At 42.0% G+C, this 24,382-nt stretch overlaps 1 protein-coding gene across 1 annotated transcript in view; it reads right to left on the bottom strand.

The window, feature by feature from the left end:
- Nucleotides 1-848: 848 nt before the first annotated feature.
- The window catches only part of ptprn2 (protein tyrosine phosphatase receptor type N2), a 156,731-nt gene continuing 133,197 nt past the window's right edge, over nucleotides 849-24,382 (bottom strand). Inside the window, exons 14-22 of the mRNA XM_085362286.1 lie at nucleotides 19,599-19,746; nucleotides 16,535-16,608; nucleotides 12,528-12,605; nucleotides 9,572-9,691; nucleotides 8,579-8,745; nucleotides 6,003-6,056; nucleotides 4,926-4,990; nucleotides 2,911-2,984; nucleotides 849-920 (exon numbers count right to left, since the gene is read on the bottom strand). Coding sequence (XP_085218412.1) covers nucleotides 849-920; nucleotides 2,911-2,984; nucleotides 4,926-4,990; nucleotides 6,003-6,056; nucleotides 8,579-8,745; nucleotides 9,572-9,691; nucleotides 12,528-12,605; nucleotides 16,535-16,608; nucleotides 19,599-19,746 — 852 coding nt within the window. The remainder of the gene's footprint in view (nucleotides 921-2,910; nucleotides 2,985-4,925; nucleotides 4,991-6,002; nucleotides 6,057-8,578; nucleotides 8,746-9,571; nucleotides 9,692-12,527; nucleotides 12,606-16,534; nucleotides 16,609-19,598; nucleotides 19,747-24,382) is intronic.

Below are 24,382 nucleotides of genomic sequence, written 5' to 3'. Positions count from 1 at the left end.
GATGTAGTAGCTGATTCAGATCACAGAGGAGAAACGTGTGAGGAGCTACATCGATTCATTTAGAGGGTATAATCTGTACAATAATACGGGTTTTACAGGCAGGAAGTTCATTTAGTTTACATAGCACTATAGTTTAGAGCTGCAGTGATTAGTTGGGGGAGAAAGCAAAAAAAAGAAGAAGAAGAAAAGAAATGCCAATAAAACCTTTCTCTGATAAAACAATGGTTTATATCTCAAGATTTCAGACTGTTAGTCATATTAAAAAAATACATTTTCTTTTTTTTATCAACATTTCCTAAACTGAACGATTAACTGGGAAAATAACTGTTAGTTGCAGCCTTACCGTAGCATGTTTTAATTGTGCCGGAGATCATTTTCTAAGCTTTTTGCATCAGTTTTTTTCTTTTTTTTTGCTCATTTTGGAACAAAAATCTTCACTTGACATCACGTAAACATCTCGTCAGTGGCACTAGGATGGTATGTTCAAAAAAACAACGTCACAGTTAAAGAGGACCGGGGTTCATACTGACAAAAAAAATCTCCCAGCGCAGCCGCTGATCGGACAGCACCGACTGACCGCGGATCAGCGGCCGTACGCTGAGGGAAATTTTGTGTATATGGATCCAGCTGAGATATCTGGCACGACATTCATAAGTATACAGTATATATAGAGGTGAAGAGGAGGCAGAGGGAGAAGAGGGAGAAACAGAGCGAGGAGAAGGCAGGCCAGAGAGAGATGTCAGTCTTGAGTGGGCAGAGGAAACCGGTGCTCAGCGAGCGAGAGGAAAGCATGTGTGTGTGTGTGTGTGTTGGGTGTGAGGTGGTGGGGGGAGTGGGTTGCGATGCCTTCACTGAGGAAGTGCTTTCAGGATGGCGTTCACCTCTTCTGCCACGGCTGTCAGCGCGAACTCAAACTGCTCCTGAGGAGGAGGAGGGGGAAGGAGGATGAGGAGGAGGGGGAGGAGGAAAGGACGCAGGGAAGGAAAAGGAAGGATAAAAGTTTTACTGTGTGACCAAGTGGAATGGCATTTCAGAATGACTGGCAGCTCCCGACCCTGCCCCTGATGTGCTTGGCCACAGTCTAGAGGTGAAGGTGAGCCTCTCTCCGAGCTTTCAACTTAAAGTGTGTGAGCAGCTGGGACCAGCATCGATCCAGCCAGGTGTGTCTTAAAATGGAGCTTTTGAGTCAAGCTGTCTCTCAGCTTTCTCTGCTTGCCTGTGTGTATGTGCGCGCGCTCGTTTGAGTGTGCATTTGTTTGTGAAACCGACTCATAGTTTTCCCCGAGGAGCGCAAAAGAGGCCGATTGATGTTTGCCCCATGGACCTGGTGTTTTTATATTCCTCTCCTCTCTCCAGGCTGAGGGGCCACGGGGTCCTCTCACAGAGAAAAGGTACGTAGGAGTTTGGAGGGAACAGCCTTTAGATGTGTCAACACACAGGCTGCCATAGTCTGGCCTGAGGATAGGCTAAATCAATACAGAGGAGTCACTGGTGACCGTGCCTCTCGCTTTGCAGTGGAGATTATCTGGAGTGCTGATGTTTTCTATTTTTATGTGTCTTCTGAAGTTGTGATGGGGCCAGAAAATATGTAAGTACATCCATGTTTATCTCCATCGCAGTTACAGGTGCCCACATCTATTCCCAAGTTAGGTTTAAAGTTTTGTGCATTGGAAGAGAAAAAAACTAAGATACTTCTAAATATGAGGGTTTGTGCACGCTGTTCACCTTTACGCCACTGGGGGGAGATCAATCTCTGCTCGACAGATCACAAACGGATGTTAGTGAGGAAGGGGAAAAAAACAAAACGGTCACACATGTTGTAATTACTGCGTGTTGATGTCTGTCAAAAATTAGTAACCAGAGAAAGGGGAGAAATTAATGCCCCTTTTGTGAGCTTTGTCCAAAAATAAAACGGCAGCATCACGAAGAGGAGGGAAAAACAAAAAAGAACACGACTGGTTGCTCAATCGTCGAAACCTAACTGTGAATTTCATACCTCATTACAATGTAATTTCTGTGTAGACCCAGTATGAAGCCACAAAGTGGAATCAACAATAGTCTGATATAATTTCACTTAGACTCTTTTGAAGAAAAGAAAAAGCAGAGAGTGCCCGGAAAGCTTTCCTGCGCTGAGCAGAGCAGGGCCGTAAAAGCAGCATTAATGAACCATCGAGGAACACTCGAGTCTGTTAGCATAGCACCGGAGTCCATAAATATTATCACCCGGCTCTGCGTGGAGGTTCGCCTTTATTATTTTTATTATTATTATTCCTTTCCAATTACAAGAGAGAAACAAAAGACCCTTCCTCCCTATTATTTGCATTAGTGGATAAGAGGAAACGCTTTGTTCACACCCTAAACTGCTCCACATAATAGTGAGAGGTGAACGACCCGCTGTGTTAGGAACTGTTTGGACTAGACAGACAGATGCTGTATGAGACGAAGAGAATCTAAGAGAACATTTTTGATTACTTTGTTGCCATTTTTTTTGCAATATCAGCTGATTCCTCCTAAAAACTGACTCAATATCTTCTCATGTCTATTTAATTTGGTTGTATATTCTCCATGTTCTGGTTTTGGACTTTGTCACACTTTCTGATGGACATTTCTTTTGACATTTGAGATGTTACATGCTCAAGTCATGAATCTTACGATGCTGCAGTTTGAAAAATATTTCCGTGAGACATCTTGGCCATCCTTTTATTTTTGCAGCTCGTGAAATGTGGACTGTTGTTCTAATCCTGACGCGGTTATCAGTTACCCCATCGTTTCCCCAGAAATGATCCCATGTGCACGTGAAGCAGACAATCCTTGGTGTTGAATGGCTGCAAACCCTCCTCCCGCTCTCCTTTCTCTCTGCCCCCCCTCCCCCCCACACACACTTCTCTAACTCAAAGCCGGGGACCTTACCTTTGTCTGGACCATGCCAGCTCTCTGGTCTCTCAAGTGCTCCAGGGTAGCGGCAATATCAATCTCTTTAGCACCTGCAACAGACCGAAAATTGGACTGAGTTCAAAGCAGTGGAGTAATCCAGCTCACATCTGTCAATCTCTCTTTATACTGGGCTCCCTTTGGAAGAGCGCAGCAATTGAAAATTATTACATTCATCCCTCGAAAGACTTGGACAAGAGCCACTGACTGTTTCTCGATAAAATATGCAAGAGGATATTTTTGGGCCCTGGTGCAATAATGCATTCAAACACACCACACACTGGCTTCCATGTGAGAGTCGTGTTCAAAAACTGGTTTAGATGATGTCCATGTAGGCAGTCCACTAATATCCAAGAGTGTGCACGTGCACATATCAGCAAATTAATTACAATGATTTATAGCAGATCTGCAGCAGTCATTCTGATGATTAACCCATGCAACAGTTGCCTGCCTTCAGCAGGGATCAGCTGCTGTTGAGCCTGTTTTGGCTTCACGAGTCTGTGAAGTTAATCTGGAAATCTTATTCCACTTTCAGATTTATGGATTGCGAGCAGCATGCCAGAGCTCATTTGAGGAAACTGACATAGAGAGATGTAGAGAGCAAAACCCGAAGAGAGAAAAAGGGAGAGAGCCCCTGAACTCTCAAGATGGTTTTCAAAGTGAGGCAAAGAAAGGAAGCAAAGGAGATGGAGCAAGAGCGTGAATGTATGTATGCGTGTGGGTGAGCGAGAAAGAGACAGAAAAAGCGGGATTTAATGCGGCTGGACTTAGTACTCAAAGTGCTCCAGTGCTTTGACAAGACTTTCATGTCTTAGATGGGCTGAATTCCAAAGTTAGGCTGGAGAGAGGCTCTCAGAGAAAAAAAAAAAGCTTTGGAGAGCGAGATTATGTATATTTTATATATCTGGTTCAAGAGCAGAAAAGAAAGGGTTAAAAGAGACCAAGTGGCACCTTTCATCAGCACGGACAACAGCGAATTCATCACCGAACTACATGAACATAGTGCTGTTTTCCAGAGACGTGAGGGGAAGGTCTGCGTCCGCCTAACCTGCTCTAATGGAGCTGGATTGCAGGGGGAGGGCGAGCAGGCAGCGAGGGCAGAGGTCAAAGGATAAAGGGCAGGCTAACCTACGGGGGGGGGGGGCTTAAGGTGCACAACAATAGATGTTTATGTCTCAAAAGAACTCAATAGACAAAGCTAACTGAGCATTTTTTTTATTCATGAACACTCTCTGGTCGACTCTTCTTATGCTGGCGTAAAGATTCAACTAAAAACTAAAGTTTTCTTTGTCACAGCGAGATTAAAAAAACAAATCCATCCTCAGACTCTTCCTGTTTTACATGTAATGACACATCCACACCACAAGGGTCATTTTCCTGTTGTTTTTTTTTGGCCGTTTTTAATATAAAGTACTAAAATTTGTGATTATATTAGAGACAACAAACACAGCCTGAAGTCCAAATGACTGACACTGATGATGTTCACAGTTTGTGGTTCACATCGGTATCAAGCGGGAACAAATGTCAACAATTCTCAGAGTGAAATTAGAGCGAAAGCCGCAGACCGCTAAGAATAAATCAAATCAAATTCAATAAGCACAATGCTGCCATTAAATATTAAATATTGATTCAAACCACTGGAGCAAATTGCAGATTCTGATTTAAAATGTATTTTGCCTTTAAACATTTTATTTCCATGCATGTGCTATCTAAATTCATGTCGCAGCTGCTGAAGCAGGTCAGCGTGGCGTGGAGGTAGCTTAAATAGATAATTACTAATGTGGGTTCCTTTCTCATTTCCCTTTTCTCTGTTTTCTCTTTGTTCTGCTCTCTCCACTCCTCTCCACGGCTTCGGTCTTCGCTGCCTTTCCAGGCCTCAGAAAAAGTCACCCTCTAATGCATCCCCAAGACCCTCTGTGGAAAATGAGAGGCTTTAGTGTTGCCGGGGCAACACTTCAAGCAGAAAGAGTGAAAGGGAAGCCATTGATCGTTACCTTTAGCCATCCTATTGAGGACCATGTCAATCAGAATGTAAGTCCCACTCCTGCCAGCTCCATCACTGCAGAGAGTCACAGAGAGAGAGAGAGAGATCATTAAGGCGGCAGAGTGAGATGCTTTAATCTCAGAGTGTTTTTCTTATAAGGAAACAAATTGCTCATTTACATCTGCATCTGCGCAAAGACTGTCGAGTATGTTTAAGCACAAATTAGCCCGAGCACACAGACGTGCGTTTCTCCGTTCGCGCGTCACGTGGTGGATAAAAATCTAAAAGGCAAAAATCAATAATCACACTTAACATTCCTGCGAAAATACCTGAGCAGATCTGAATATTTGATGATGCAATGAATGTGATTATGTTAAACCTTTGCACACAAGCGTACATGTGGTCTTGAGAGCTGCATGGCAATTGGAGAGAGGGGATTGGGTTTTCTAAGGCACACTGGGGACAAAGGCTTTTAAATGCATGCACCTCAGGAGCAGAGGAGAGGTTGAGAGGCCAGGGGCGGTTCGAGAACAGCTTTTTGGAGAGCCTTGCTTTTCCATTACTCCAGAGATAGCCCCATGAAAAGGCTTCCTTTGTGCCCACCGGCCATTCAGCGGCTCTGCATGTTAATTGCAAACAAGGCGTGGACATCGCTCTAATAAAGGCAAAGCCAATAAAACAGGAGAGCGGCCCGAGCGCCACAGCTTCATTAATCCACTGCTAGACACTCAGTCCATACAGCTCCTTCAGAGGGAGAGCAGGCTTACTGGCCCCACACATGACTTAACAGGATGTGACTATTAAAAGTGACCAGACAGATACCTGGTGTTTAATACGAACCAATCAAGGCCAGTTAACTAACTCAACCAAATGGGAAATGGGAGTGTATTCGGCTGTGCCATGTTATTTACATAAGAACACAGTGAGCGGAATAAACAGCAGCTCCGGTGGAACCAGACAGAGTGAATGGACTGAGCGGGTTTAAGTAAACAGCCTCTCTCCTCCAACACATAGGCCACGACAAACACTCTCTGTCCCAAAGCAGCAGGGTCAGCCGCTGTCACAGGGTTCAAACGGTTATACTTGCCTGCAGTGGACAATTATCGGGCAAGATCGACCTCTGTAGCACTTGTTAACCTTTCTGAAATAAAAAAAAAAGAGAGAAAAGTTATTGTCATTGCAAGCTTGGCATTAAGCTGTCTTAAGTGCACAGGCTGCTACATCGATTCAGGAAACAATTCTTTTATTTATTTCTTTTTCTTGAATAATAACAATAATAATCAAAACAAATGTGACTCCTGAGGGACTTGGGGCGCTGTGGCCTGGACGAAATTAATGACGGCAATAATCAAAGGGCCAAACACAACCACGAAAGACGCTCCCTCATGTCAATCAATCCCGTTAATTTGAGCGCAGAGAGAGAGAAATCTGTGTCGCACCCTCGTAAATAAATTGAGCATCATTTCAGGCGGCGTTATTGTGACATGTGGGTGATGGATGTGGTGGTGCGATGTTGTGATTTGCCGACCGCCGACGCATTAACCCGAGCCAATTACGAATGTTATACACCACGGCGAAGGCCAACGAGCCTTTTCACACCCCGCCGTTGCCATGGAAACTGACTACACCGAGAGCTTCCGCGTCTTTCCATTTCCTCTCGTTTCCCACCTTTCGGTGACAAAATGAGAAGTATCTCATGGTATCTATAGCTGATCTAAGCTTGCGTGCACTAATATGTTACATATAGTAAGTATAATGTTTTGCATGAATAGAAATATTGATAGCTTGTGCTATATTTTTGTAGTTTTGCCATCTGAATGCTGTATTTGTGACCAAAATTCTTAATAGCACTTAACATGTTTACCAGTATTGAAAAGCACAGGTGTGTTTGACGTAACATCATTGTGAGCTGTGCTGTTTATCTGTGAAGGTTCCAATTATAGAGGACCAAAGCAGCCAAAATTACAGCCCCCCCCCCCCCCCCCCCCCAAAAAAAAATAAAAAAAAATAAAATTAAAATAAATAAATAAATAAATATTCATTATTTCTGATGCCCTCTTTGCCAAAACAGTGATTTATGGAAATCTGATGAAGATTATCAACGAGTTAATATCTGAGAATAAGTCAAAATTTATCAAAAAACAAAATATTTAATAAAATACATAAAATAACACAAATATGTGAATAAATATGGATATTAATACAAAGGTAAAAAAAAATGCCCAAGAAAAGTAAAAATCTTATAGGTTTATTTTGGTGCATTTAATGGCATATTTTGTTTGTTTTACCATATTTGGTCCTCCATACTTGGTGACTTAAAGTTTATTAAAATACATGTGCTAAAAAACTGGACATGATAGAACTCTTTGCAATATAATTCGATGCTTATTTGGGAGTAGAAGTGTTTTCTTTTTGATGCTTTTTTTCTTTGCACTTTTATGTGAAATCACATTGCATACTAATGCATACATTTTAATAATCTTGTTTGATATCGGAAGCATGACTAAATCAGAACACGCCTTCAGTGTAACAGCATACAGAGACGGTTGGAGTTCCCATGCAAGCCAGAGGAAGGAACAGTGTGAGGCAGAGTAGGAGGAGGAGGAGGAGGTGGAGGAGGGAGACTTAGAGTGGAGTGAGAGAAAGACAGTTTGTGCACAGGCCTGGCTGAGGAGACACAGTTTCCAATGATCACTTTTGTGACTATGCAACTGGGCTCATATTACTAGCTGCAACATCACAAAAATGACACTGGCAACCGCAAAATACAGAGTTGGCCAAAACCACAAAACCGTGAGTGTTGAGTGCATCGTGCGGATCTGAGACCTCTGAATCGCCAGAGAGCTCTAGATTCCCAATAACCTTCAGCAGCATTATCGGAGTTCACGGCAATTTAAGCGTGAGGGAGATCTCAACAGCAGGGCAAACAGTGTATATGTAATCAAAACACAAGAGAAACCATTACAGTAGTGTCTTAAACGTAGCTGACTGCAAGCAGATTAATTTGGAAGAATGGCAGCAACTCTGTCGAGAGAGGATGACACGATAAAACTACAGCTCCTCTTTTTCTTTCATCTGCATAACAAACCAGAGGGACAGGTTTCCATCTACAAATCAGATGCATCTATTCTTGCGTGGAGGGCTTTTCCTATCCCTCCTGGGTATTCCCAGAGGTGCTACTGCCGCTTTTCTGCCAGAACATATTATATGGAAAACATAGTAAGGTTATTCAGTCACTAGCTTTCCCCCTCTCCCATGTTTTTAGTGAGACAGCTCTCGTTTAATTGGGTGTTTGAATTAGGTGGTGTTTTTTTTTTTCTTTCTTTCTTTCTTTTCTTCCCAAGCCAAGCCAGGCAGTGCGGGGCTGTTAATTTGCTGCATCACATGTGCTGGAGGGAGGTGAGGGAAATAGGCCCAAGATGAAAGGGATAGTACAGAAACACAGTCCTTATTAGAACAGCCATTCTCTAGGACACCAAAAGGCAGTGGGGCAAAAGGGAGAGGGACCAGAGAGGCGCTGACAGAATACAGAATATAAGGGAGGGTGATTAAGAACAAGCTCGGGACAAAGGCTGCTTAGAAAAAAAAAGGTGGAAATCTGTCTGAAAATCTGCTGAGCTGCAGTGTTTGTTTGAGGACCAACCGGCTGGATCTCCACTCTACCTGCGGAAGTCTAAGAGGGTCCTGGCTGAGCTGGGGATCCCACGGTCCATCCAGGACAGGAAGTGGAACTGAGTGACGGTGCGGGTCTCGTTAGTCTGCAGGTTCTTCAGGTAGAAGCTCCGTACCAGGAAGTCCTCACACCAGATGTGCTCAGACACCAAATTCACCTAAACGCAGACAAACAGAAAATCAGGTTAAGGAAGGAAATGAGGAACATGGACACCTTCTTATAGAAATGTCAGGGTTTGTTTTATGCCAAATATTTCAGTTTTCATTCACTTTTTAAAGAAATTAGAGGTGCACCGGTGTAACTCACAGACATAATAATGACCTCAGCCTGTCAGCAAATGGGATGGTTTTGGTGTCAGTGGGCGATTTGTCATCTATTGCATCACATCGCTTCCACCCAGGCTAAATATTCAAAGATGGTGTAACGATTGATGAAGGCGGGGTTGTGACTGTGAAACATCAGTATTGGTGTCATCCCAGAATTTCCCTAATAGAAAATAATACAGGAATCACAGTTTTGTGTGCTTCCTGCTATTAAATTAGAAACATTTTGTGGTGAAATGAGATGTGACTAAGACACCAAAGCACGTGGGAATAATTTGGCCATTTTGATTGAACTGGGGCGTTGTTATTGTCGGTATTATTATGATAAAATAAGAGATTATTATGTTTTATAACCCTTTATGATTTTAAGTCTAAGATCCTGGAGGGACAGGCTCTCATACTGCTACCACAGTTTATAAATGCTACCGCTTAGCATGGAGTTTTAAGAATAGTATGAATAGATTTGTCTTATTTTTTAATGCTTCTCTTTACTTTTGGAGATTTACCCCCATAGCTTGCTCTTTTTCGCCCTTTTTTGATTGCTACTCTTCACACAAATTTCAGCACGTAAAATCCAAACCTAACTGCGTGGTTAGACACCAGCTGAAGTGGGAAAACATGTCTTTCGTGACCTTTCTGTTTAACCGCTTTCTCAATCACCTCGTATATGTGGTAGACGTCGGATCCCTCGTCGGGCCAGTAGTGGTGGCACTGCTTCACTCCATTCTCCGACAGCGGGGTCAGCATGACGATGACGACGCAGCCGCTCTCCCACACCATCTACACGCCAGAAAAGAGACACCCATCAGTCACACCCTGAGATGACAAACCCTTTCATATGCAACGTTCCAGTGGTCCTAACCCGCAGCGCCGAGAGCAGCGCGTCGAGCGTTACTGATACACGGCAGCGTTGTATTACAGAGAAATTGATTTCTTAATCTTCATCCAGGAAGTATGAATAAATGTCACCTCTCCGTGTGTGACAAATGATAAATGTTGGGCTCGAGCAGCAGGAGGGCGCGTCATGTGTCGCCCTCTCTCTCACGCTCTCAGTCGTCTGAGCGAGATCACAACATCTACTGCTCTGATGCTCCATTTCATCTTATCACAACCTAATGTGTCCTTGGGGAAAAAAAAAAAAAAAAAAAAACAGGCCCACGGCAGCCATTAGGAAAATGAGGAGGAAACGTGGGTTTTATGATTGCTATAAAAACACAATGGCCTTGACTATACACTAATCACAAGCTTCTGTGATCCAGCCCAGTGGACACATTACACGCCAACTGTGCCAACTGTGCCAGGATGTGATGAGATTAGGCAAGGTGATAATGTGTGTGTGTGTGTGTGTGTGGGGGGGGGGGGGGGGGGGGGGGGGGGGGTTATTATCCATTTAGTCTTGTACAATTTAGCAAATATTTGATGGTAGTATTCATATTTTCCACCTCCTATCTTCCTTTTTTTGTTTTTGTAATGGGATTAGCAATTTACAGGCTCCAAAAAAGACATACACCAGCTACACTTGATTTGCATAGACAAAAAACAAACTGAAAATGACCTGAGTTGTGCCTCTGTGAACTCATGCATGGCTTCTTTTTTTTTTTTTGCATTCTGAGAAGGAGGGGAGGAAGGCCCAGCAGAGCTAAGGTAATAGCCAGGGAGGTGGAGATAGATGGAGGGGCAACGGATGAAGGGATGGAGGAATGAGGAGTGGAGGATTAGAGCAGAGCTGCCTTTCAGAGCACTGCCTGGGGCCGGTGTGGATTAGATAGGACACAGCAAAAGATTTGCACTGAGAGTTGCCAGTGTTACCCCTGTTTGTTTACTTTTAATGGGGTAAAGAGTGTGTTTTTCCCTCATGCCACAATCCAAGGTTAACCATACTGAATAATGAATGGCTGCTAAGCATTCCCAGACACAGAGCTGATGTTCAGCGTGTCAACGTGTGGCTAATTTTCTATTATTTTTGCTTAATTGGGAAAGATTTAAAGATGAGTTAATGGCTAAGTAGCATTAGATAATGGAAATGGATTTATTCACCTGTACGGGAAAAAAAACAAGCAAACAAACAAACTAGCAGGCATATGAGAAAAAAAACGAAATTATATATATTATATAACGCCTTATTCATTTGAGGCACATTTTATTCCTATTTCAGCTGATGTGGCAATTAATGTACAATTTTCAGATAAAAGCCTTTGAGTTTTTCCTTTTTAATTAGTTTAAACACCACATGAGGGCAAAGCGTGTATGCGTCTACATTTTGTGGGGAGGTTTAAGAAGTCATTTTACAACAAGTAAATATTCTCTGTTTGGTGTACAGCACCAGACCATGCTAAGCTTGGCTTCTCCACCCACCGCACAAATCGCGAGCAGCCTCCAACGTCTGTGCAAACACAAAGTCAGCACTATCATAATGATTCAAAATGAGTATCCGCTCAGTACAAGATGCAGAGTGCAGAGTGCAGGGCCAGCTGGTCTGTCAGGATTTATGCGCCACACTTTTACATCCTGGTCACGGCTAGCTGGAGTTACTTCACCATATGGAGGTGATGGGCCCACTAATTACAACAGTGCTGTCCTATTAACACATAAGACTGCCATTTGGCAACCATGCATCATTTAAGGCACACTTCCGCACAAGTTGACACGTTTTACAATAGCCTAGATCTGCTGATTGATTACAGGTCCCGCTGACATTTATGGACATGGAAAAGAATGCAAAATAGGCTTGAGGGGGAAAAGCCCCACTAATATGAGCAAATATCAGGATTATTTTAAATAACATTAGGTCTCCTGAGGCGTGTACAACTAGATCCTTATATAAAACTAAAAAGCTTCAGGTCTTTTCAGCTGCTGACACTTTTTGATTGATGAGTAGGAGCAGCAGCAGCACCATTACTTCTCTACCAAGTTTGTGCCTCTCATGAAATAACATTACATTTGAATGTAAGCATGCATTTTTCCTAAAAATATACAATTACCCTTCATCTTACCTCTGTTTGAGGGCTGATTATGCTGTGCTGGAGCCACGGCTCCTATCACTCTTTTCAGTGTGTAAAGTTTGTTTCCGCAGACTGAGTGGGGTGAGAAGTGACTATGGGCTACAATTTCAAGAGTTTTCTCACCTTTGCTTGCTTACATTTGGGGCAAAGTGACACCATTAAAAAGACATCAAATTAGGGATCACACTTGGATCACTTGGATACAGATAGAAATCTGGCAAATCCAAGGAAAAACGGGAATACAACGACCTCTTTTGCACCAACGTGGTGCCAATTCTGCACACATTTCTGCAGGTCTGAGACCCGTGGTTTACAGAATCTGCGAGCTGAATATGCCAATTATTGTTGGATTTCTTGTGGCAGACCCTCACGTAGCCAGCTTTTTGGCACCAGCACTGGTCTTTTAATAGTAAAAATGAGTGGGACCAGTTCTAGATTGAGCTCTGGCATTGTGCCAGTGGAAAGAGCAAAGGAGCATCTTTTATGATTTCTAAATAAACTTAAGGATTCTGAATTATTAACAGAAACTGAGTACCTCTGCTGTGGTTCTTCCCTCACAGCTGTAGACACAAACAAATAAAAAGATGAAGGATGGACAGTTAATAGAGTTTTACCTGCCAGAAGTCTGCCACGGTGGAAGCTAGGGGACCCTGCGACGCGATGTAAGTAGGGTTGCGAGGGTCATGGTCCATCTGGGAGAGAGGGAACAGAGTGTGACGTAGTGTGTGGTTGGTGACTGGTGGATGAAAACATATTGTCTGGTTAAGACTTCCATGAAATCGTCCATCTGGATGCAGAAACGAAATGAGATCAGCATCTATTGATGTAAACACTTGGCTTTCATTCCTCCTGCAAACCCTGTCGTATTCAGGATGCGAGTATTTTTACGGGGGTGATTAGAGGAAACTGGGACATGGAAGTAACTGCATGCTGTTCGCTGGAAAAATGTGGATGTTAACACAAGCTGAACACATATTTGAAGGATAGGTTTGTAGCTAAAAAATGCTTTTAAAAAATCACTCTTTTAAATAGATTTGGACCTTGAACTTTCCTCTTTATCTGCTAGGCAACAGGCACCTCTAATGTTGAACACAACCCATATTCAACGATTTTCTATGCGAGCAAATAACTGAACCTCTCTTTTTAAAAGCTATATATGTTATGAAGAAAGATTCTGTAGCTTCTCAAGGGGATTAGTAAAAAAATCTTATTTCCAACTAACCTGAAATTTGCAAAATAACTTCAATTCACTGTCGTTATTTTTCACTCTTACAATATCTTTGTGCCCTCAAAGACTTGATGAACTGCTTTCAGAGCTCTTTCTTTTTCATGCTTAGCTGTGTTTCTACATGAAACACGACACTGCCGTGGACTTTAACGCCTGGAGTCTCCTAACACGAGGGCGCTGAATGCCCAGGTGGGGTGATGGACACAGTTTGAGGGATGTGATTGAGATTTGAATGAAAATAAAATCAGCAATCAGATTTTACTGAATTAAGTTTCTATGGTTAACCTCTCGTGTCAGGCATACCAGTGGGGAACATGGTGACTTATTTTGAAGGGAAAGATTCACAACAATGCATTCTTAATGTATGTTTGACATCATAACGATAGATGACTCAAACAGTGCTGTATTTTTTGCACATGCAGAATAATATCAAATGTTGCAGACTTTCTAAAGAGTGCAGGAGTTTTTCAAAATTGACGCTGGTGCTCAGCACTGCCTCCCTTAAGTAAGAAAGTTTTGGGTTCGAACTTCTTCTTGGTTAGCTGGCTGAAGGTTTAAATGTGAGCATGAATGGCCTATTTCTCTCTGTTAGCCCAGACTGGTGACCAATTTAGGGTGTATCCCATCAAGCTACCCTGCTGGGATCGTCTCCTGCCCCCCTGAATTGGATAGGCGGGCGAATGGATGGTATAATTGAGTCATTGCTTAATTAATCTTCCACTGACTGACATCCACCAATGGAACTGAGTGCTTTTTTTTGCAGCACCGCCCTTAAATCTAACTGGGAGAGAGGGAGACACCTTCAAGCTGAACATCACGGTGACAGCAAGCGACAGGGTCGACTTTAATGGCGTTTTGATTTTTTTATGAAATCCCTTTTTTATGTTGAAGAACAAATTGTCAAGGACACTTGACATGGCCTTAAATGTTAAAGATCTAGTTTTCTCATTTCACATCTTTGCAAATTTCTTAAGCTCATTTGTCTCGCTCATGGACCTTGACACACACCCTTAAAAGGAAAAATAATTATGGAGGATTTCGCCATGGCTCTAATACTACCATGACACTTCTCTCATGCTTAATATCCTGAACGACAGGATTAATTCCTAATGCTTTGAAAAGCTGATAAAAAAAACAAGCACGCAAGTTTAGTTGAATTGTTAAGAAAAATCAACTTCTTTGTTATTAAGAGTTTGGAATCTATTTTTTGTACTTTTTCGGAGGATTAAATGCGTTAAATTGTTTTGTTTATTTAAATCTACTCCCAGGCAGTGACGTAAATGTAACTCAACCTCAACAGAAGCAGCATTGTCAGACGCCAGCTGTTGAAAATCATTCGTTGTGTAAATGATTATTTTGGAGATTTTGGTTTTTTGGAGTAGTGAAATGCTTAACGCAGCAGATTCTCCCGGGATTCACAGTCGATGTTTATTTATGATTTATAGTTTTTATCTGTATAAGATGTCAGGCAAGGTGTCAGTTTTCATTGTATATGTAAGAAAACAACCACTGGGGAGCAGAAACGAAGCTCGGAGCGGAACATGCTCGCCAACGCACGCACACGGACCGGCTGAAATTGAAAAATGTTGATAAAAAGGACTCATCGGTGAAAGAAAAGCTGCATTCATTACCTGCTGTTACACGTCAATTAGCCATGTCCGCTTTCTTTTTGTCTCTTTTTTAAATTCCTCACATGGTTTGGTTGAAACAAAACAAAGTAAAAAACAAATCTCACCCGCAGAAATAAAAGGGTGATGTCAAAAGCTATTTCCTGCACTCCGTTTAGCCAATCTCAAGGACACAGACATGCTGTAGCTGTGTGCTGACATCCCTGCATGAATACTAAAGCGCTAACATGAAAGAAAAGTCCTGCATTTCAGCTGTAGTCTCCCTGCCATTGTGGCAAGAAGATAGACTACAGTAAGAAAAAAAAAGAACCAACGAAAGAAAGCAAAAAATGCAAAGAAGTGCTCTTTGGTTTGAAGTAAAATAGCTTGTTTGAAAATAGCTCGCACAAATATGTGCTCACCGTGAAGCTTCAGCTTTCAACACCTCGCTGTAGTGTCTTGATCCCTTTTTTAAAAAATATAAGATTGAGAGCTCAGAAGCTAACTGCCAGCTCGAGCTCATCTGAGTCTGAAAACAAAAGCGAGAACATGCAGGAAATCGGGAAAAGCCAGAAAAGGCCAGACGAGACAAAGACGAGCGGCCTTTGACCACTTCTTGCCGCTGCGCATTCCTGCAAACCATTCCTCGCGCTAATGATGATGTACATCTGGGAGCGCTGGCACCGTTTGTGGTCAACCATTAACCATTAGCCGAGCTTTTCACCGAGTGTGCGTGTCACCCGGTGCTTCGCAGGGAGCTCAGATCGCCCCCTTCCCTTTGCCTCTCTGACCCCGGATTCCCAGAAAGAAGCGACAGATTATTTACTCGTAGGCCGCTGCCCCTGAAGCTAATGAGGAGGAAGAAGCCGCATTGACAGACATAATTATCACAGTTTTGCTGGGCTCAGCCAGGGGTCCCTTTTGTGGTGTAATTACTGTCCTTTCATCCACACACCACTGCATCTGCCATTACTGTATTTCACCCATCTTCAACATCCGCCTGCATTTCTGCTTTAAGCCGCACCAAAACAGTCTTGCAGAACTTTTTTTAATCGAAAATCTTTCCCTACCTTCTTCCTCTGATTGATCGACGTTATTGCGACATTATTCTATAAGACGTTGCACTTCAGTGCTGTTTAAATAAGCTAAAAACCTCTATGAATATGCCATTAGTGAATATGGAGAAATAAATAGACCACCTAAAAGTCTCCATTGTTTGTTTCTGAAGAGTAATAGGCTTTTAGCGCAGCTGCGTGCACCCCGCCCCTCCCTCATCTATCTCCTCGGAAATTTTGGCACTGTATTTGAAATGCATAGTTTCCTGTTTCCCTTTGATGGAATCCCTTTTCAGCAGCCTCGGGGGAAATCATGACTGGCAATGTTTTGGGGGAGAGATATTTAAAAAAAACATAACCATAGCCCTCTCCAGTAGTCAGATCTTTCTGGATTTGTATGGGATACCTTTGCTTAGTCAAAAAAAATGCATAATTCTTTTTAGTGTGAATGAAAAAAAAGAAAAAGAAAGATAGGTATCTCCAGGGAGCAGCCATTTTGAAAGCAGTAAAAGTAGCAAGGCAGTTCAGCAAGACACAAGAAACCCACTGAGGTTCTCAGCATGGAGAACAAAGTTAAAAAAAAGATCAATGGGCTTGGATCAATCACTACTTTTCTCTCAGAGTAAAATCCAACCACAACGGGTGCTCTTGATACTAAAAAAGGGGTGGGGGGGCTTCAGAGAAAACATATTAGCCAAACTCTAGAACCATAATGAATAAAGAATACTCACAATTGGACTGGCATTGATGTAATCAGAGTTGCTGTGGTTGTTCTCCGCTTTCAAGGTGATCCTGGAATGATCGTCTGTAATGGAGATGCATAATTCATCGGTAAATATTTCCCCCCCTTTTACTCCCTGCACAATAACAGAGTTTTGAGCAGCAACACAGGAATATGAAGCTGAAATGGCTGCGGGGACTGCAATTTCACCAGACTTTCATCATGCGCACGCACGCTGTTCTAAAGTCCTGGATTGCTTCACCTTAACCGAGGAATGTTCCAAGTGAAATAATAATAAACTGTTTCATCTTAAGAAGTGTGCGAGTTCTGAACTTTCAAATCCTGTTCGTTCTTTTTTCTTTTCTTTTTTTCCTAAACAAGTGAAGCTGTTGCAAGAGTCATATAATGTATATGTAATGGCCCGGAACCCACTTTGATTTGCTTGGAATTAAAGTTCATGATTTAAAATATTTTCATATATTTATGAACAAAAAGGCGAAATCAAGGAAAATAAAACATCTTTATGTGTTATTTAAAAAGAGTTTAACACTTTAGGCTCGTGAGACCTGCCCAGGTGAGGTCAAATTTGACAGTAACCAAGCAACACGCCGCCTGTCATCAGATTGCAGTTCAAATGTAGCTAAATCCTGATTGGTGCATGACACCGTGTGATACATAGCTACTGTTGCTATGCCCTGAGCCCTCTACAGAGTGGGTTTCCTTCCTATTTATCCCACTGCACTGAAATTGGCAGAAAGTCACCTGGAGGGTGTTTGTGAGAGATTCCCAGATATATATATATATATATATATATATATATATATATATATATATATATATATATGTGTGTGTGTGTGTGTGTGTGTATTTAAAAAAGGCACTTGGAGAATCCTGAATGGAAATTTATGGGACAGTTGTGCAACAAGTAAGACGGTGTCAGAAATAAAGCTTTCTCACACCCAGAACCTTATTTTGGGTCAAAGTCAGGAAGATTTTTCAGTGTTTAGCATCACATTTGAATGGTGGGTGTGTACATGCAGGTTTTATGTTCTGGTGATTATTAGAATATATATGACTCATAATAGATTAACTTTAACTAACTGGGAAATCCCAGCAAAGCGAGCTGTGACACAACTTTCACTGCTCTGATTTCACTCTTCAAATAAGGAGGCGTCACTGATGCTACTTATTCACATGTTAACCTCCTGTTTTGACTGAGATTCCCAGTGTTCGTAGTAGTTGTCGTTTCTCTGGCTCTCTTTCACAGTGTGTCTGTTTTTTCCCAGTCTCACTCCCCTCACTCCTACCCTACCACCAAATGGCCGAGCCTGGTTCTTCCAAAGGTTTCTTCCTATTAAAAGCGAGTTTTTCCTTACCACCGTCGCCAAGTGCTTGCTCCGGTTTGCTCTGTATTATTGTAGGGTCTTTAACTTAAAATATAAAGTGCCATGAGGTGAATGTTGTTGTGAGTTGGCACTATATAAGTAAAATTGAATTGAATTTCAAAACTGTGCTGTCAAGGACGGACATCGAGCTGTAAATCCTTAACTGCCATAATTGCCATACATCAGCACACTGCTCACAACTTATGGGCCAACTCAGCTCCCACGTAAGATAAACAAACAGACATAAGTATAATGTAATTTCAGTTTGTCTAGAAGGAGGCGTAAACAGTTAATTTTGCTGTTTGGCTCCATTCACCTTTATCTCAGGAGCTTCATTTGGGTGAATTACAGCAAATTTTGGTGCAGGTCTGCTTGTGTTCATTTATTTTGGTGGTCACATTTTAAAGCATGATTTACATTTACTTCAATAAAATTATAGGCTTTTGTACAACTGTTACAAATACTATAAAGGGCCAAAGTTTCAAAAAATGACATCGCTTTACGTGCATGTGACCCCTCTAATCCAGAAGCCCAGACTTCAGACTGCTCTGAGCATTTTCTTTCTAGTCTTGGAGCCTATGTTTTCAAAGAGAGAGGATATCCCTAATATGGTCATCTAAGGCACACACAGCTGTGAACAGAGGTTATTTGTGAGGTGCAGCCAATCAGAAGAAAGCTGGCTTAAAGCGAAAGGAGCTAAAATGACTTGTTGCAGACTGAGATGCTGCATCAAAGCACCGCATAAGATAATACTTAATATTCATTTTGAACTGTGAATCATCCAAAAAATCTAGAGTTTAAAAAGTAAGCAGAGCAGCTCGGCTTTAAAGAAAGACTTATTCACCCTCCAGTGTTACGTTTTTGGGTCCCAGTTCATTCTGAACTAACTGAAAATCACAGTTCAGTGAGTGGAATTTCTCCACTAATGAGAAATTCTCAGCTCTGCCTAACAAACCTTTTGTCGTGTTATTGCGTCTCTCTCTTCTTTAAAATGTGTGAACTAATGCTAAAATGTAGTGGTGGGCTGAAATAAAGCAAAACATTCTCATGAAATAATGTTTTTGTCCTTCATGGTAACGCTAGCTAGTAATAATACTTTAATTACAAGGGATCAATGTTCATTTCAACCTTTGGATGGTTTTGATGCGTCCTTTGGATACACTTGCAAGAATTAGCCAAGAAAGCAGTTATAGTCACATTCAAACTGCTTTAAAATCATAAAAACATCACTTCATCCAAATTTTTTGGAGATGCCCAGTCCCAGTACAACTTTTAACTTTGATATTCGGTGACTCTCAAACAGGTATGCATTTGTCCCCATTGAAAATCCTCTTTGGCTTTAATCGAGAGGATGCGAGAGATGCAGCAGGGAGTCTCCTCTCACTACACTGACAGACACTTATGGGGTTTCTGGAAAAAACAGTTTAAATATCGCTCTTTGGCTAGATTACTAATTACTAATTATTTGTTCATGTTTGAAGCATATTTTCCACAGTGTTGTTTTGGCATGTTTACCCAAATGGTTTTATGTTCCTCTTTGGAGCATCTGTTCACAAATACATCAACAACATTTATGAAGCTACATGACCCTGCCTGGACTGTTCCAGACTTGAGGATCGTACTAACATTCCTGCAGAAAAAAACACTAAAGCAGACAACAAACAAACCAAACAACCTGAATGGACTCACATGCGACCACGGCGTCAGAGCGGTTCCTCTTGGAGTTCTGCTCGCCTTGGCCCACGCTGCAGGCGCTGGGCTCTGCCTGGTAGGAGCACAGCGCCTCCCACTCACGCTCCAGACGGTTCTTGTTCTTCAAGTGGTCCTCCATGTATGACTAGAGGAAAACAGACACCACCTCAGCCACCACTTCAAACGACAAGCCAGAACCGTGCAAGAGTTCAGCTCGAGATATGGCTGCAACAAAGAAATCTGATTTGTTTTTGCACTGAATTTGGTTTAATTAAGTAAAAATAACAAAAAAAAAACCCCACTTCACCTTTACCTCACTGGAGGTTTCTGGTTAATGCTCGATGTTAATGCTTCATTGTATTTTCTAACCCATAAATAAACTAGAGCAAAAACACTAAACCTTAAACAACAGCATCCTCCTTCAAGCATTGATCAGCTGTCATGTCGCATTATTATTCTAAGCTGCTGTACAGCACGGCAGCTAAATGAAGAGGAGGCTGCTGAAGATCTAGGTGGGGAAGGTGTGCTAATGCTGGCATCTTTGTGTGTTTGTGTGTTTGACCGAGAAGAAACAAAAAACACACACAATTAAGACTCCCTGAAAGGTTCGTCTGCATTGGAAATACTTCAGGGGTGTTTCAATCACGTCCCTCACTGCTTGCACAGCCGCTGATAAGATTGTCTGCATTTAAGCTGTCGCTTGGAGAAGACAAAATTGAATTCGCTAGAGAGACAAAGATGGAAAAAGAGAAGGGGGAGGGGTATAGGCCTCTGTATGTGCGTGTGTGTGTATGTATTCACCCAAACCAGGGCAAGTCTTAGGGAGCTTAGAGGCTGTAGCTGGCAAGAAGAGTCTTTTTTAGCATAGCACAGTGTTGCACTTTCTCTCCTGTATCATGGCTCCCCTCTCGGCGGGGTTAAATGGTTTAGTCCACTATTGTGTGAGACAGAAGATTACAGACTCATAAACTGATGTCAGGGATCAGCTGGCTAATACAATGAAAGTGATACCCAGATGTGCCGGGTTTTCATCCCGTATTAAAAGCAGTATAGGTAGGCCGAGCAGAGAGGCGACGCTCCATTGTCACAAATCCGACTTATTCACTTCTGCCTGTCATCGAGAATCCAAGTCTTTGCAGCATAGTATACATTAATATATATATATTCATAGATGATAATCACAAATAAGCTTGTCCAAAAACACAATAGCCAATTATTCTGGTGATGAATTCAGAAGTCCTCTGCATGCCTGAGAAGGATATTAGCGCTTAAAAGAAAATTACAAATCCTGCACACAATGGAAATCAGAGTTTATTGTTGGCCACAGAAGCAAAAGGTGTTACACACGACCAGGCTGAGAACAATAAAAAAAAGCAGCTTTTGTGGTTAATGCAGCTGCATAATGAGAGAAAACGGTGGCACAGTATGCCCTATCTGAACCCATTAATGACAAGAAGTGATCGTCCTAAAATACTGCAGTAAATTTCTACTCTTCTACTTCCCAGTCTGAATCTGCTGTTTTATGCATGCAAAAAAATTCAATTATTAAAAAAAGTCAGTTCTAACACATGTATATTTGCATGTGCTGAGATGTGCATCGCCTAGAACACACACACACACATATACACATATACAGCGCTGTCTTCCCAGGAAAATGACAGCATGCCATTATGGCCACTTGACAGAGCCTGTCACCACTATGCTCTTGTCACCCTGTACAAGTACTCTCTGCTTGCCAGCCTGACAGCATTCCACCTCCCCTACCAATATTACATCTCCATGTACTTGATATATCCACTCTGAATTGCATCCCATTCTATTCAAACGATGCCCTGAATCGATTGCATTCCAAATTCATATTTTCGCAACTTAATGCAATACAGCCAGCAGGCCCTTATCGAGGCCTCCTGCTTCTAGGAGGAGGCAGTGGACCACGGCGTATTCCAGAGACAGGGTAACGAAGGTTTAGTGAATGGGGGGATTATGTCTGCCAATCAGAGGGCTGGGATGGGAGGCCTGGGTGTCAGGGAAACAATGTCTAATCCTTCCTAAGCAGTCTCCTCAGCAGCAGAGGGTGCTGGGTGAAATCAGGATGAAGGGACGACCAGGGGAGCCAGACACAACAGGTAACACATTACTGTCAGGCTCTGCTGTCAAATTAAAACAAACAATGGTGGGAACAGTTTGTGCAGGGACCTTTATGATATGTCGAACAGCTGCGAGACGTGAAAAAGAGCATTAACGTGTACTGTGATTTGTGTGACTAATATTAGCTACATGAAAAGAACTCATTGTGTTGCTTTAAATGAGGCAGCAAATTGCCCCCCCCCAACTAAATATAAAATTGCAAAGAAAAAAAACCCACAAAAACGCTGAGGGCAGAACATGTTGCACAAGTCAGTGGCTATTTTTCCTTTGCCTGAGTCTATTATCCTGTTGAGCAAATAATTTATCATTTAAAAAAAATGAACAATAACAACTCAACACAATAATGAAAAAGGGCCTCCAGCTACTTAATTATTGATTTCTTTCCCCTCTTTTTTCTTTTTTCAGTTTTTTTTTAAGAGAGAGGTGATTAAGCCAAGGGAAAACTACAACAACAGCAACGGCATCAACATTTTGACCCTGTTCCTGCACAGCAGGAGAACCTGCTGAGGGGTGTTTTGCTTTGCAAGGCCGGAAAACAAGTTTGGTGCCTGTGAACCCCTGTCCGTGGTGCTGAAAAGCTGCAGAATCACAGAGTGGCACATGCTTCCTTTTTACACATCTCTTAATTATTTTACATACATAAAATGTAGAGGTTATGGCATCACAGTGTAGCTGAAACAGAAGAAAAAAAACAAGTGTAAGACACCAGAGGTGTGCCAAAGCTCTGGAAAGCATAGCAGATGACTCAGCACACAGAGGCATCCAATTTTGGTTTTGAAGTTGGAAGTCGTTATGCAAGTCTTAAGGTGGGCCACACAGTGGGACACAACATCGTAGTTCATTTATCCTGACGGCACTCTCGCAGAAGTGGTGTGTGTGCGTGTGTGTGTGTGTGTGTGTGAGGTGTTTGGGGCTCAAGAAGGAAAAAAAAAGAACCCCCAGCATGTGTGCTTTGGAAAGCTGGGTATTCATCATCCTTCTCCACACGGTGTGAGCTCCAAAGAGCGGGAGCGGCGAGATGAGAGGAGAGCAGAGATCGGAAAATATAGGTCTGAGATCAGTGATAACAAGGCAATCTCACACATGGTTTCATGTGAGATGGTGGAGGAATTTTAAAGAAGAGGCCCCTATAGGACATCTCCATGTCAATCACGGCCATGAAAGAGAAGTAAAGGCCCCAGAGTGTTTTACCTTTCCACAGCGAAGCGCTTGCGTTGCTGCTGCGAAGAAACTAGGGCTAATAATAACAGCTCCTAGAAATGATTCACAGTGGCTCTTTTGTTATTTGCAAGGCTAAATGCTTTTCTATTGTCAATGTTTTCAAAAGAGGCTTCACAAACAAGCCTTGACGAGTGCAACAAAACCCATCTATTACCAGCAATACAAGGCATTACTCAGATTCACTCTCATTCATTATAGCCTCCCAATATAAAAGCTAGACATGCAGTGTGATGAATGCTCTCTCCATTAATGGAAACACTGCAAGGCATCTATCCATCTCTTTTATCAAGCTTGTTTCAAATGAATGAAGCAAAAGTTGTGCAAAATCAAACCATGCATTGTGTGTTTGTGGAAGTATTGGCAACCAAGAGCTTTTTCAATCAAACGAAAAAAAAAAAAAAAGAACAATATTTCTAAAACATCCAAATGACAATCAGATGGGTAATGATATTTCACTTTTGTGCCGCTCTCATCACGCGAAACATTGTCTACCTTATTTTGCTGCGGCGGTAAGAGAAAACGGAGGCGGTAAGAGATGAAAATGACAGAGAGGAGAGAGAACCAGGACGGAATGATGAAGAGGGAAAATGAGACAGAAGTAGGAAGAAAAAGTTGGAGGAGGAGGAGAAAAAAATATATAAAGACGCCAGAGCCGAGATAAAAGCAGGAGGGAGAAAACAGCAGGAAGAGTAATGAAAAAAACAAAAAACAAAGATAACAGGGTTCTGAAGGGAATGAGGTGAGAGAGGGATGAAAAACACCATCCAGACAGATAAACAGAGAGAAATAAAGCTGTTGGTATTCATACAGGACGTCTTAAAATCAGACACTAGCATACAAATTCATCAAACAAATAAAAGGAAGTGACAGCAAACATTTTTCTATACTGGATTGGCTCCAGTATGCCAGAATATTCCAAATTAGGTGTAGTACAAAATACATTACACTGGCAATCTTCATTTAACCATGCAGGCACTCTAAGCGGCGTGACGTATAACAGACATTACCTCATGGCTCCTCAAGGTGGAGCTAAAAAGCGAATGAGTGCAAGGGTCTTAACTGGCTTGCAGCAATAAATGCATAGCTGAGAAGCAGCAGGCAGCCAGAGAAAGCAAATCAGGGTGCTAACCGATTGAAGCAACACACAATGCCAACACTTGTATATTAATCCCACAATGCAGTGAGTAAATTCTCTCTTCTGTGCGAATATCGCGATGTATCGTAAATGACTTTATGGCCATTTATCGAGTATCGCAGAATCACATACATATGACATCATAAGGTACTTGAGTCAGTGTTCATTTTTTAACATTAAAATTAGATTTTTAAACCTATTAATTATATAAAAGTAGATATTTCAGTCACTGATCACTCATTTTTGTTGTTCTTTCAAAGAATTTTAAACAATTTCT

The sequence above is a fragment of the Diplotaxodon limnothrissa genome, linkage group LG9, assembly GCF_057381915.1.
Source record: "Diplotaxodon limnothrissa isolate DT_005_m linkage group LG9, D_limnothrissa_male_GT1.1, whole genome shotgun sequence".
NCBI lineage: Eukaryota > Metazoa > Chordata > Actinopteri > Cichliformes > Cichlidae > Diplotaxodon > Diplotaxodon limnothrissa.
This window is presented reverse-complemented; position numbering and strand designations above follow the sequence as displayed.